Source organism: Saimiri boliviensis, chromosome 9, assembly GCF_048565385.1.
Source record: "Saimiri boliviensis isolate mSaiBol1 chromosome 9, mSaiBol1.pri, whole genome shotgun sequence".
NCBI lineage: Eukaryota > Metazoa > Chordata > Mammalia > Primates > Cebidae > Saimiri > Saimiri boliviensis.
The window spans coordinates 9,627,920-9,643,111 of NC_133457.1; the positions used below are offsets into that span (position 1 = coordinate 9,627,920).

Here is a 15,192-nt window from a genome sequence, read left to right on the forward strand (position 1 = left end):
ATTTTACTAAGGAGTTAAGCTGGGAATTAAAAAATAGGAGACATATTTAGGTAGTTTTGACAACCTAAACTTAATGCCTACATTTTCCAAAGAGATATTGATTGTGAAAAGAAAGGAAACTGAAGGGTGTTTTGAAATATGTTCAGCTTTTCATGGAGCATTGACTTTTTGGGGCGATCATATTGAGCAGAATAATAAACAAAAGCAGACCACCATTTAGAAGACTAACGAAGGAATGTTGCACCACCTTGACAGACACTAAACTGTATGTTTTATAGAGCAGCCAATGAAGTCCTAGAAAGTGACCCATTTGTCTAAAGATACCTATGGCAGCATCATTTCCACAGGTTTATACAAATAGAAAATGAGAATATGAACAAGTTTAAAAAGCCTCCAGTGATAGTATCTTAATGTAGTATTAGACATTTGGGCATTCTTTTTCTTCTTTATATCTGTGCAGTTATACATAACGTAATTTTTTCCAAATTTTATATTAAAAATGATATCATTTCAGTTAACAGTATTTTGAATAATTATAGCAGAACAGTGTTTATAGCACAAGTCTAGATGTAGGAATTACCAAATGATAGTATTCAAGAATGTAACTAGCAATTCTTTACCCCAAAGTTTAACAGATAGTGAGTTTGTTACTCTTATTAGTAGAAAACCTGAAAATGTTCATCTTCTAATTTGTCTTTGCACCATGTGATAAAACCATATTTGGGTTTTTTCCCTTGTCTCTTTGTTTTATCTTAGAGAAGTAATGTCTTAAAGTTACCTAGAAGAAAATAAGAAAAGCATTTATTTGTATAAATCCTAGCCCTTGGGGTTTTATTTTCATTGAGTAAAGAAATGAGTTTAAAATCGAGTATGGTCATTATCCTCACCCCATTTGGCCTGCCAGAGAATAAGGACTTCTCAAAGCAGTTAATTACAATTACTTTTAAGTAGAAACTCTCCATCTAAATCCTAGCTGCATTTCATGAGGAGAGGCTCTTAATGATTTTCTGAATTTATTTTTGAAAATAGAAGCAAGTATAAGTAGGACCTATCAACAATATAATGCAGGATAATTGATGTAAATCTTCGTGGCATATTCCTTCTGTTGTCCATTACTGTTATACATGGTCAAAGGCCGGTTGTCCTAAATAATATTGGCAGCTCCTGGCATTTAACGCTGAGACTACTACTGCAGGGCCAGAGGCTGTTGGTTCTGCCTTAGAGCTCATGCCAAGCCAGTTTGTACTAGACACTTTCCACTTCACATTTTGCTGTTTCCCATCAACATGCCCGAAGCATAAGACAATTTGTTCCAGTTGTGTTCTTTTCTTAAAAAATGTTCTCTAACCATAAATCATTTATTAGAAAATTGAAAGATAACTTTAGTGTTTTTGACTACCTTTTATTTTGTTTTGTTTTGTTTTGTTTTGAAGACAAAAGGACAAGATATTTTTCAGAGAAGTATACTTGGGCATATTCTACCTGAAGCAATGGTGTGTTACTTAGAAAATTATGAACCTGAAAAGTTTTCTGAGATTTTTCTAGGAGAATTTGATACTCCAGAAGCAATCTGGAGCAGTGAAATGAGGTAAATAACCAGTTGATTGATTGATTTGTATTTTATAATTAAGTCTTTGCTGCTTGCCATCTGGTTTGACTTCTGTTAAAAGAATGTTTTCACTAGTTTTATAATTTAAGATGACAGTAATAATTGGTGCCAAATCAAATGATAAATTTTCATAAGGCCTTAAGGTTTTCTCTATTCCAATGAGATACGACAAAATTACTGTTACCTTAATAGAGCTTTATATATTGGTAGTATCTACCAACCACTGGTAAGTCTTAAATCAGTATATAGAACTAGTAAGATTTTAGATAATAAACCAATAATATATATACGAGGAATTGGGATAAAATGAAGGAAGTAGTACTGTACTTCACTAAATAAAAACTATGCCCACATAATTTGGATCAATGGATCAGACCAGAGATACCAAAATTATTCTAGAATGTGGGCTCGCTTACCAACACCTTTTGTTCTTAATCTGGGGGTTACATTCCTAAATTGTGTCTTTTTGCAGGGAAATGCCGTAGGAGAAACCTGTGGAAACACAAAAAGGAAAGATTCAGAAACAGATGACAATGGTCAGCCAGTTTCTGTTCAGAAAAGACTTGACACTTAATAGTTCCAGTGTCAAGGCTGTGTCTCTTTTTTGAAAACCCCTCAGTTCTCTTAGCTAGGTGGCATTAGATCTTCTGTGTCAATTACTGATCCTTATCAGACTGACTTCACATTCTCCATGCCACCTGCTTGTTATTTGCCTTCTTGACCTATGGGCTTGGCATGTATCGGCCACTAATTTGAATATATTCTGTATGGCAGTCATATTTTTCATTGGGAAAAAAATATATAAGAATATTAATAAATTAGCAACACAGTTCTTCTGTGTAATATTTTTCCCCTGAGATTGGCTAATGTAAGGCCCCATCTAAAAGATGTATTGCTCTATGTGCTGATAAGCTTCTGCTTAGCTGAGGCCAGATCCTAGACTACAGTAAGTTAATTGAAGTAAATATCATCTAGTGAGCTTCTTTGGATAATAGCATCCTTAAGTTTCCTAGCTACACCCTCACGCATTCAGATGCTGTACCTCTTTTGCCCTTCTAATGGCTGAAATTTTAATAGGAAGCACTGGGAATATCAGCCCTTTTCTCTGTGATCTTCTGTACAGATAAGTATTATAGATAAGTTTTTTCCATTTTTATACAGTAAAATGCCCTGAATAACATATTTAGGACCTCTCATTATAGGACAGTAATTGAGTTATTCCGTAGATGATTCATGTAATTATCTTGCATGATTACCTATTTTAACCTTTTTAAAATGATCCCTTCATAAAGCTTGAATGGAGGTTTTTATGATTGTAGGCGCCTCATGATAGAGAAGATTGCTGCTCATCTTGCTGATTTCACACCTCGTCTTCAGAGTAACACAAGAGCACTTTATCAGTATTGTCCCATTCCTGTAATCAACTATCCACAACTAGAAAATGAACTATTTTGTAATATTTATTACCTCAAACAACTGTGTGATACACTCCGGTTTCCAGATTGGCCAATTAAAGACCCGGTGAGTCAGCAGTTTAATTTGTGCCGCCTTAAGCCATAAAAATAGCATCTAATCACTTCAGGTATGTTGTCCTCCTGCAGTAAGAAGGATAATAGCTTCCTTAAATATTCCTTCTTAAGCGCTAAGCACTGTGCAACTCTGAGCATAGTTCGTTATATTTGGGTAAATCTCAAGCTGAAAGGTAATTTTTTAAGGCAGTATTAAGGATATTGCAATCTTGATCTTTTGTGACAAAGAGGAAACAAACTTCATGCAGATAACATAATTATATGTACATAGTATTATATAATATAATAGCTTGGTGGAAGCTTGTCTTTATAACAGGTTGATTAAACTCACAGGTGTTGGAGTTAGCCAGTCTGGGATTAAGTTTCAGCAGGGCCATTAATATTTAATAACTATTTAATATGCAGTACATTGCTTAATTTTTCTAAACCTCAGTTCTCATCTCTAAAATATTGGTAATAATAGCAGCTATCTCTGGTGGTGTTTGTGAAGCTTACTAAGTATTTACATAAGCATAATTCCTGGCACACATACGAAGCAAAGAATGTGACCTGCTCAATTGGAAAGCAGTGTCTGCCTGTCCACAGTGCCCTTGGGACCCTTCTAACCTGAGTCTTTGGATATCTGTGGGCACCTGTGCCCTTGTGGTGGAATTTATACTGTTATCATTACCATCTAAAAATATCAGAATAGTTGCCATTTGTACCACAGGTCTCTGCTTCTTTACAGTGCAGTGACTAAAGAAGACTTGGGTACTTATTCGGGATTCAACGTGAGATCATAGATATGGACTTTATAGTCAGACCTAGGTTTTAATCCACCCCTACCATTTACTAACTGGGAAATAAACAGCTAGCTCTCAGAATCTCAGTGCTTTCATTTATTGGTGAAATTTTAGACAAGAATTAAATTTGATAGTGTGTAAAGTACCCAGCTCCTTGGCATGTAGGCAGGCAATAAATATTAGAGCTTTTTTTTTTTAACCATTTGCTAACCAGACTTCCTTGTGCTCTCTATCCTTTACATTTGTTTGAATGCTAGCATACCCATAATTACGTTAGATCACCTTGAGACGCATACTACAATATACTACTTGCTTTCTTACCACAGTGTATCATCTAATTTTGACGTCTTCCATGGTTTCTGGATGCTTTAAAAATTAAAGGTACATACACAAATAGGCAGAGAATTACAACAGTTTTTTAAATAGAGGAATGTTGCCTTGTAACAAATACCTTGCTCTGCCCAACTATACAGCAGTGTTCAGGTGATTTCGTTTCTTTGTATTTCAGAAAGCTGTTAATTGGACAGCTGAAAGTATCCATTTAAATACAGCACAATAATTCTATAACTTACAAATTATACTCTGAAATAGTTTTACTTTGATGTAAATTTTAATCGTTTATCTTTAAGGTTAAGCTTCTAAAAGATACCCTTGATGCCTGGAAGAAAGAAGTAGAAAAGAAGCCACCTATGATGTCAATTGATGATGCTTATGAAGTGCTTAATCTGCCTCAAGGACAGGGACCGTGAGTTGTTTTCAGTAAAATAGCAACTGTCTGCCCCACCTTAAAGTATTGGTATCAAAGACTAAGTTATATTTAAGTCAACCATTTTAAAATCTTTTGCCTGTATTTTGATGTATACACCTTGGGAATAACCATATGGAACTATATCTGTGTGACTTTCGTTTATTGCAAACTTAAAAAGCAAATTGTATCCTCCTCTTGCTGATACATTCATTTCTCTATTAACTGGAAAAATGTATGCAGAGTACCTGGCACAGAATCTGACGTATGGTAGTCATTCACATATTCATTTTTTCCCTTCCTTTTGTAATTTGTGTTATGCATGAGGAAGAGATTTGATGGCAATATGCCTAGGACACCAAATGACAGATCATGAAAGAATGCAGATTTATCTTACTGTCAGTGAAGTTTTATAGTAGACCAGGTATGTTATAGTAAAATGATTCAAAAGACTTAAGCTTAGACTAAAACTATATTTTTGGTAAGACTGATATAACTTAGAATTATAGAATTTGAAATTGGCATTTTGGACATTTTGACAAATTTATTGAATTTTTTAAAAAATATTTTATAATTCTTCCTACTCAAATACAATTTTATAATTTAAAGCAAATGATAACCTTGCATAAGGAACTTTTAGTTTTTATCTTTCACCCGTAAAGATTACATGTAAAAAAAAATCATCTTAATTCTTCCTGGGTTTAATTTGAAGCCTAATATATAATCATATACAATTATTGATGTAAGTAAGATTCTTAAAATACCATTTTAGATGATTTTGTAAATACTTTTTCTTGTGCCTTACTATACTCATGAAACAATTTTCCGGTTTAACAGGCACGATGAGAGCAAGATTAGGAAAGCTTACTTCAGACTTGCACAAAAGTACCACCCTGATAAGAATCCGGAAGGGAGGGTATGTACTGCTGTTGGAATTAGGGCATTGGGTTAATTTCCTCTTGCTCTTATTATTATTTAGTAGGAGAAAGTATATTACCCCTATCCCAAGGGCACTGTGGACAGGCAGTCACTGCTTTACAACTGAGCATTCTTTAAAATTTCTGCATGGATGGTTCTCCCTCAGTTTACCAGAAGAGTGGCCTTTATGACTAGTAACTTACCAGTTATATTATTTCTCCTTATCTATGTATGCTTGGGAATTAACGCTAATGGGCAACCATAAGAATAATAGAAAATTAGGAATGCAGGTGAACTTAATGCATTTGTAGGTCGTAGGTGATACCATTGCTATTCAGATTGCTTTTGGCAATTTATGTAATTTTTTCTTAAGACATCCAATTTTGTATCACTCTACCTGAAGAAATAGAAAACTCAGTTCAGATTTTAAATCATCATCATTCCCTGATGCTGCCTCATCCAGTGAAGTTTCATAAAAGTGAAATCACGTAAGAACCACCAAAACCAGAACTGATAGCCTATTGCTAGAAACTTGGAATAATTTCCACTGATTACAAGGTCAGTGGTTTTTACTGGAAACAGAACAGAGGCAGTATTCCTGAATGAGAGGACGTGACATTGAAAAGATCTGACTTTTATATGTTTAAGGTATCTTTCATCAAAACCCCAAATGGTTTTTTGAGAGTCTCATATTTCAGATTCATCTAGGAGAAAATACAAGAAAGGAAGACATTTTGAAATCACTTTTAAATTGCTAGACTTAAACAGATTTTAAAACACTTCATAAAGCTACCGTAGTAAAACAATGTGATACTGACAACATAGAGATTCACCTAACATAAAATGTAACCGTTTAAAAGCATGGTATTGGGAGACAGACCTGGCTTACCTCTCACCACTGCCACCAGTTGAGTTTGTGTCCTTAAACAAGTTACTAAGTTACAGTATTCTGAGGATAATGCTGCACACTTTACAGGGCTGTTTGAGGATTAAATGAGATTATGACATTTAGCACAGTGCCTAATAAACAGTAGCTCATAATTTTTGTTATGTAGACAAAAATCGTCTCTAGTATCTATGTGTTTAGCTTGATATATTTAAGGATACATTTAATATTTTTATTTGAAGAATTTTTCAGTAAATGGTATTGAGATCATTAAACAACCATTTGAAAAAGTTTCACTTTGACAGTATACCAGCTACTTTACAGTTGAAATGAATTACTTAATATAAAAAACTTCAAAAAATAACTAAAGTTACTGATAAAATGTAAAACAACTATGTCTTGTTTAAGTTGAATTTTGTGATGTTCCAAATTAAGGTGAAATTATCTTTGGTCGCATACAGGACATGTTTGAAAAAGTAAATAAAGCATATGAATTTTTATGTACCAAATCAGCAAAAATAGTGGATGGACCAGATCCGGAGAATATAATTTTAATTCTAAAAACACAGAGCATCCTCTTCAACCGTCATAAAGAAGGTAAGATGTCTGTTATTCTCAGATTTGTCCTCCGGGTAATCCAGTACCATACTACCTGTTTCTATAGCATATTTTAATAGATTTAGAATTATTGTTGCAAAAGACTCTTGGAATTACATTTTAAATAAAGGAAAATGTAGTTTTCTAAAGAAGGGCCTCAAATAGTTTATATCTTCCCCTTCATACCTATATTTTTCGGTATTTTGCATTTCTAACAAGGTCTTCATTCTGTGGAGTTAATTGGTTAGTTTTTGTGTTTAGCCATTTAGCAGCAAACATGTTAAATGCGATCTAGAGTGGAATCTGGAATTTAAAGATCATTTCATGTTTCTCTTAAATGACATATGACAGCCTCTGAAAGTTAAAAACACCAAGAGCATTCAGGTTTTGTTTTGTTTTGTTTTGTTTTGTTTTTGTTTTTGTTTTTGTTTTTGTTTTTGTTTTTTTAGCATTCAGGTTTTTTAAAAGCAGTAGAAACTTTTCCATTTCCTATTGTAGCTCTTAGGATCCTCTTGTCCTGTGGGACAGTTTGAAGAACACAGGTATAGACGAATTGCAGAGACGTTTGTGGCAGCCCTAACAGTAGCAGTCCAGAAAGCCAGGCGTATGTTAATGTTTGAGGCTTTGTTGGGGACGAGGGGTTGGGTTCAGTATAGCAGATGTCTATTGGTTTGGGAACTGAACTTGACTTAGAGCACAAAGTGGGAGAGCCATTTGATCTGGGATCTTGAGAGAGAAGGAAGAGGACTGTAGGAGTTTGAGATAAGCATGGAGAGTGTTCAGTAACAAAAGATGAGATGGGGTTGCAGTTGTAGTATTGGAGGGGACATCCTGAGGATCTAGCAGTTGGATTATTGAAGAGAGTAGTGATCAGTTGATTAACAGATGAGTTTAACAGAACACATTTAAGCTCTGTGGCATTTACTACTAATCAGAATGAGTTTAGAAACCTTTTTCAAAACCCTTGGTTGTTTTTTAATGCTGATAACTAAATTATTAGCCATCTGTTACAATTATGACCCATAATGGTTTCTCTGTTATCAAGGTCATCTTAAACTTTTCCCAAAGAGGGTATATACCCAAGAATTTCTGAGGTGGGAGGTCCTGATCTGACAGGACTTGGTTATTCACTGTTCTTTCTTACCATATATGTGTCACTTTTTTTTCCTAAGAAAAATTAGGACCTGTTTCAAGGGACCTTTTTTTTTTTTTAAGCCAGTTTAGAAATGAGTTTTAAGGCAGATTATTGATCAGCCTTAAAAATCGAAAATATTTATGCTGATTTCAATTGGAATTACAGAGATACTTTTAAAGTCACAGGCAATTAATTTGCATATCTTTGCCTACTAGGATAGATTAAAAAGAAGATGGAAAGAACAGATTAATTAGGCATGTACGTATACTAGCTTTCACTTTTAAATGTACTTATTAAAACATGGAATGAACGAAATGTAGTTTAAAAGTTAAATTAACTTTGTCTTGTACTTTTAGTAAGAAATTGTATTCAGTATTTTCAAAGTTTATTTTAAGACAGCTGGAAAGATAGAAAAGGACACCTGTTAACCAGAAAGCTTATTTATAAGTATTTACCATTGTTTAAATAAAATGTATTCTTAATCTTTTTTCTTTATAAAGATGTGTGTATAATTGATATTCGTAGAATTTTTGGTGCATTTGCTTTACCTTGCGGTCTATGAAGAGGTAAAAAGTTACAAAGATCACTTGGACAGCATAGAAGGGTATTCTGCAAAGGATCAAAACAACTACACACCAAGTTCAGTTAATTTACTAGAAAATGTTCTTTTTCTAGTGAAAACATTTTAGAAAAACCAACCAAGTTTACTAGAAAGGAAAGATCCATAGTGGTTTTAATTTCTTTTTTATAAGCTGGAATTAGACATTTAAGATGTTAAGATAAAATTTTTTTAAGGCAATATAATTGAACATGGTATCAAAATTGAAACTACAACACGATCAATTTTGTTTTGTTTTTCTAAAACTAACCATTGGTTATTTCAGATTTACAGCCTTATAAATATGCAGGATACCCCATGCTTATCAGGACTATAACAATGGAAACTTCAGATGATCTCCTTTTCTCAAAAGAATCACCGTTGTTGCCTGCGGCTACAGAACTTGCCTTCCATACCGTCAACTGTTCAGCCCTCAATGCAGAAGAGCTCAGAAGAGAGAATGGACTAGAGGTAATACAAAGTGACCTTTACGCTTTTTAAGCCAGTTAACACACATTTTACGACTCTTGGCAGTGAAGAATTTAGCAAGTACAAATGCAGATGATTTATTTAATTTATTCCAGCAGATAACACAATATTCTCTATATTCTTATACCAAATTAAAGGTAGAAATGGAGCTTTATTTCGTAATGTGAGTTGGAAAGTATTGGGTTCAAAACTGGTAACGATAGTATTGCTTACAAAGTAGCTTATTAGAAATGCTTAAACTGTTAGGAGTCCTTTGTTTACTGTTAACAAGTGTTGATCAAACATTTATACATCAAATATTTAACAGTGTAAGAGTTATTTATATTACTGCTAGAAAAGGCCTTTCACATGGTGGCTTATGCCTGTAATCCCAGCACTTTGGGAGGCCAAGGAAGGTGGATCACCTGAGGTCAGGAGTTCAAGACCAACCTGGCCAACCTGGTGAACCCCACCTCTACTAAAATAACAAAAATTAGCTGGGTATGGTAGCAGGTACCTGTAATCTCAGCTACTTGGGAAGCTGAGGCAGGAGAATAGCTTGAACCTGGGAGGTGGAGGTTGCAGTGATCCCCGATGGCACCACTGTACTCCAGCCTGGATGAAAAAGTGAGACACTGTCTCAAAAAAAAAAAAAAGAAAAAAGAAAAGCCTTTCTTCAGAATTGAAGTTGGAATGGAGAGTTAATAGCTGACATCTTCCTCTGCAGGTGTTACAAGAGGCATTTAGTCGCTGTGTGGCTGTCTTGACTCGTTCTAGTAAACCAAGTGACATGTCAGTACAGGTGAGGCTAAAACCTGTGGGTCCAAGAAAATTGCACCAGATCAGTGGTTCAGACTTCAACATATGTGAGAATCAACTGGAGGTCTCTAATTAAACTGTGGGTTGCTGAGCTCCTCTCTGCCCCAGGTTTCTTACTTAGTGAGTCTGGGGCAATGGCCTGAGAGTACGTTTGTATAAGAAGTTCCCAAGTGTCATTGATGTTGCTTGTCTGTGTATCACACTTTAAGAAACACTGCACTAAACCACTTGTGATTGGTTGGCTTAAGTTTTTTATACTAGAGAATAGTTACTGAACCCGTATGTTTCTGTCACCCAGCTTTATGCTATTCTTGTTTCACATACCTTCCATCTCTCATTCTGCTATCCCTAGTATTTTAATTGGCTTAATGTCTAAGGTTATAAAGATAGGAAATTCATCAGGAGTTCATTAAGAGCTTTGTAGAACATGTCTTTTTATTTGGCTTTTTGCTTATGCTAGCAAAATTCAGAATATAAAACAATTGAGTACTGGCTGTGGAGTTCCATCTTCTATTTTGAAGTGCACTGTGTAAATAGAATTGTGATTTTCTGCTGTATTAATAAACTATACAAAAATAACTTAATCCAGAGGCCAGCAAACTTTTAAAATAAAGGTCCGGGAGTAAATATATGAGGCTTTCAGGCTTAATACTGTCTGTTACATTTTCTTTTGTGATTTGTTTACAGCCCTTTAAAAATATAAAAACTGTTCTTAGCTCCTTGGCAGTACAAAGACCATGGTCAGTTTTGCCCATGGGTTGTAGTAGCTGTGGTTTGCCCACTACCCCAGCATTTATAGGAAATCTTAATGGGAAAGACTACGGATATAATAAAAACATTCTGTTTAATTTTGGAGCATTGTGTATACCATTAAGCATTATTCACAAATCCCTGCATTTCTAATGTCTTAAATAAATAAAGAGGGTCCATGTGACTCTACTGGTGTTTTGTTCTGTTGTGTTGTCTGCAGGTGTGTGGACACATAAGTAAATGCTATAGTGTGGCTGCTCAGTTTGAAGAATGCCGAGAGAAGATCACGGAAATGCCTAGCATCATCAGGGATCTCTGTCGGGTACTGTATTTTGGCAAGGTAAAGTTAATCTTTAATGCTTTCTGGATACAGAGAGAAAACTATCTTTTTGTCAAATAGCCACTTCCTAATTTGTAAGCACATTGTTCTCCCAAAGTTGTTTGTAAGTAAATTATTTTGATCTCTGAAACTGTTTTTCACAGAAGCCTTGTTGTAAATGGAGACTTTGTTTCTAGGTTGGCCTACAGAGAATAAGACTGAAGTGATATATATAAAGGGAAGTGGATCACATTTAAACATAAGAATGAGTGGCAAGGGGGCCGGGCGCGGTGGCTCAAGCCTGTAATCCCAGCACTTTGGGAGGCCGAGGCGGGTGGATCACGAGGTCAATAGATGGAGACCATCCTGGTCAACACGGTGAAACCCCGTCTCTACTAAAAATACAAAACATTAGCTGGGCATCGTGGTGCATGCCTGTAATCCCAGCTACTCAGGAGGCTGAGGCAGGAGAATTGCCTCAACCCAGGAGGTGGAGGTTGCAGTGAGCCAAGATCGCGCTATTGCACTCCAGCCTGGGTAACAAGAGCAAAATTCCATCTCAAAAATTAAAAAAATATAAAGAATGAGTGGCAAGGAGAAAAGAGAAGCCCTGGACTAAATAACTCTGTTAAAAGCAAAGGCCCAGGCCAATGTGGTGGCTCACCCCTGTAATCCCAGCACTTTGGGAGGCCAAGGTGGGCAGATCACCAGCCTGGCCAACATTGCAAAACCCTGTTTACAAAAAATACCAAAATTAGCTGGGTGTGATGATGTGTGCTTATAATCCCAGGTACTCGGGAGGCTGAGGCATGAGAGTTGCTTGAACCTGGGAGGCGGAGGTTGCAATGAGCCTAGATTGTGCCACTGCACTCTAGCCTGAGCAACAGAGTGACTCTGTCTCCAAAAAAAAAGGTTGGGGGGCACGTAAAATCTGAAAACTGGAGAGCTCATGCACTCTTTGGTGGGAAAGGCTTTAGGGATACTATTTCCTTCCAATCCAGAATTGCTGAGGAAGGTTGAGTGTGGGTAGATGTGATAGGTGACTGACTGGGAGGGAGGGAGAGACGTCTTAGGTAACTGGGCAGAGTGAGAGTTGTCTTGAATAAAACAGGATTGAGATGCTAAATACTTGGTAAATACTTCGTTACTAAAGCATCAAGAAGTAAACTGATGAAAATATCTCCTCATCTATACCTACTGGATGTATACAGCATTTGATTACAGAATAGAAACTCTAACATAAATAAATCCTTGCAACAGCACAAAAGATATCATTGGTATGTTTAAGATTGTGGCATGTAAGTTGCTGTTGATGCCATGTCACTATTTTTAAAAACTAAAAATACAAGAAGTGAAACAGGAAACTATTTCCAAGTCTTCTGACACTAGCCTTAAAGATAGTAATTCTGGTATCTCATAATGAGGTCACTTTTTATTTTAGGCTTTAAAGGATATAGGATTCAGATTTAAATTAGAATTGAAAATAGAAGAAGAGGTAAATAGCTTACAAATAAGGTGGTTAGCTTGACATACATGTATAACTAGTTCCTCTTAGAGGCTTTTTTTTTTTTTTAAAACTATAACAACTAATTCTCTCATTCTTCTCTCAGAGTATTCCCCGGGTAGCTGCTCTTGGAGTAGAATGTGTCAGTTCTTTTGCTGTGGATTTCTGGCTACAGACACACCTGTTTCAGGCTGGAATTTTGTGGTATCTTCTTGGTTTCCTGTTTAATTATGACTATACCCTAGAAGAGAGTGGCATTCAGAAAAGTGAAGAAACAAACCAACAGGTAACTTTATTGTTGCTTTAATACTGAATTTGAACCCAAACCATAGATTGGTGCTAAAGTAATGCAAAGGAAAGCTGCAGCTATCCAGAGTCCCCAGAAATAAACAGTTTTTCAGGAAAATTAGGTTTATTGTTCTTTAAGCCCCAAAACTTTTAGTCTTAACTGCTTATGCTTAAAGGATTCAGGGCAAGGGAGTTTGCAATAGCATATACTGGACATAATTAAATACTTTGTTAATTACTCAGAGTCAGCTTTATGATTGCAAAATTATGGTTGTGTAACACAGGACAATATAATGTTACCATCAGGCAATTGAAGCTAGCTCCCCTAAATACTTGAGTACTTGTCTGATTTTTATAGATTTTTTTTTTTGGTTCTGTGTGCTCTCATTTATTGCTCATATTGTAAATGTGCGCTTCTAGCAGGCAGGGCTGCCTACCTATCCCTGCCTCCCCACATTACCATCAAGTGTGCTGCTTCCACACTGCATTGGGTATAAATTAGTACATAGATTCTCATGGTCCTTCCTATAAAAAAGCAAGCCCTAACACATAATCCTTCTGATATCAGTGTTCTTTTGTGCCCTTCTTTTTGTTGGCTTTTTCCTCCTTAAATATGTTTTGTATAGTTTGATTCCGTAGTTATAGTATTACCTATGTAAGATAACAGATCTCTGTTTTAATGACTTAATTTTTTTATAACAGGAGGTATCCAATAGCCTTGCCAAACTGAGTGTCCATGCTCTGAGTCGCCTTGGAGGGTATTTGGCTGAAGAACAAGCAACTCCAGAAAATCCAACCATAAGGAAAAGTTTAGCTGGCATGCTGACACCCTATGTTGCTAGAAAACTTGCTGTGGCTAGTGTGACTGAGGTATGTGCTTCAGAGGTAGCCTTGGTTTTAATGAATAGTGCAATATCCTTTAAGCGGTAAAGTAATACTATAATATTGATACAGGAAACCTAAAAATTAAGAATATTTACATACTTGTTCTCTCAGTCAAGAAATTCACTTTATGATGGATTGATGCTAATGATGTCAGTTCTACAAGTCCAGTTTTTGCAAGGGCAAATTAACTTTCTCAGCCATGGAGCTCGTCATAAGTCTTACCAACCTTGAGTCACAAAGGGACAGGACAAGAGAGTGAAGCTGGAATGGTGTTTCACAATGGCAGACTACTGGGAGACATGAGACCCAGAGTCTATTTCAAGCTGTTTATTGGAAGCCATAGCTTATTCAGATGTAGGGTTAGAATCCTGAAAGTAAATACATACACATATATACGTATACATATCTATGTACATACATAGATGCATTACAAAAATCATATAGATCTCTCAACCTCTTTTAACTTATTTTGCAAGGATTGTAGAGAAACAATCTTCAGAATATAACATTAAAGAATTAGATAAATGTAGAAATTCATTAAATATGTTACTATTATCCTTTAATTGTAAAAAGAGTACTGAAAGACACTAAGATTTTAAATGAAAACACTAGATGCTATTTTTGGTATAACAAAATTGAATGGATTGATTAATTTGTACCAATATATTAACTGTAATTATTCCTGAATGGCAGAATTACAGGCTGTTTTTCTTCTGTTTTCTCTAATGATGAACTGTTACTTTTGTAAGTGAAAAACTCTTCACTTTTCCAAAATATAACTTAAACAGCTTATTTGTTTCTAATCCAACCTGATTGAGTCCAGTTTTCATTCCCCAATGTGTGAAAAGCAATAGCTCTAGATGCCACTCTTTTTTTTTTTTTTTTTTAAATCTTGTTTTTGTTTTTACTACTTTTCCTAGACACTAGACTACCAGGGACCACTGTTGATCTTATTTTCCTGGACTTTGTGCTCACAAATATGATACATTTTGCTGACTAAAAGCATTCTCTCCAGAAATGCCAACAAGGGATTAACTTCTACAGCCACTCCCACTGAAAAATTGTATAGCATTTCAAAATTAAATGTTGGCATGAGCTCCATTGTGATTTAAGAAAATGCTTATTTTTAAACTTCCAGGTCTCAAAGTTTTGGGATTTTCCTTTTACTTAACTAGAAGTTAACCTTTTGAAAACAAGGCTTGTATGTCTTTGTATAAGATGGAGGTCATATTTCTCTGTTTTCCTGTTAACAGTAGACCTCTGTAAAAGTAAAAGATCTTTATTCAGACATTCAAGGAATTGTGAAATGTCTGTGTTTACATTTATAATTGAGGAGAGCTCAGCAATAGGAAAGCACATT

General features: G+C 35.4%; 1 protein-coding gene across 4 annotated transcripts in view; it reads left to right on the forward strand.

The window, feature by feature from the left end:
- DNAJC13 (DnaJ heat shock protein family (Hsp40) member C13) overlaps positions 1–15,192 on the forward strand; it is a 124,582-nt gene that overhangs the window by 74,076 nt on the left and 35,314 nt on the right. For all 4 annotated transcript variants that reach the window (XR_012519109.1, XM_010335807.3, XM_003925076.4 and 1 more), the window contains 10 exons: positions 1,434–1,588; positions 2,929–3,130; positions 4,550–4,665; positions 5,503–5,581; positions 6,931–7,066; positions 9,086–9,270; positions 9,995–10,069; positions 11,057–11,176; positions 12,766–12,945; positions 13,650–13,817. Coding sequence is in view for 3 of the 4 variants with exons in the window: in XM_010335807.3 (XP_010334109.1) it covers positions 1,434–1,588; positions 2,929–3,130; positions 4,550–4,665; positions 5,503–5,581; positions 6,931–7,066; positions 9,086–9,270; positions 9,995–10,069; positions 11,057–11,176; positions 12,766–12,945; positions 13,650–13,817 (1,416 nt within the window). In the remaining variant the exon portion in view is untranslated. The remainder of the gene's footprint in view (positions 1–1,433; positions 1,589–2,928; positions 3,131–4,549; positions 4,666–5,502; positions 5,582–6,930; positions 7,067–9,085; positions 9,271–9,994; positions 10,070–11,056; positions 11,177–12,765; positions 12,946–13,649; positions 13,818–15,192) is intronic.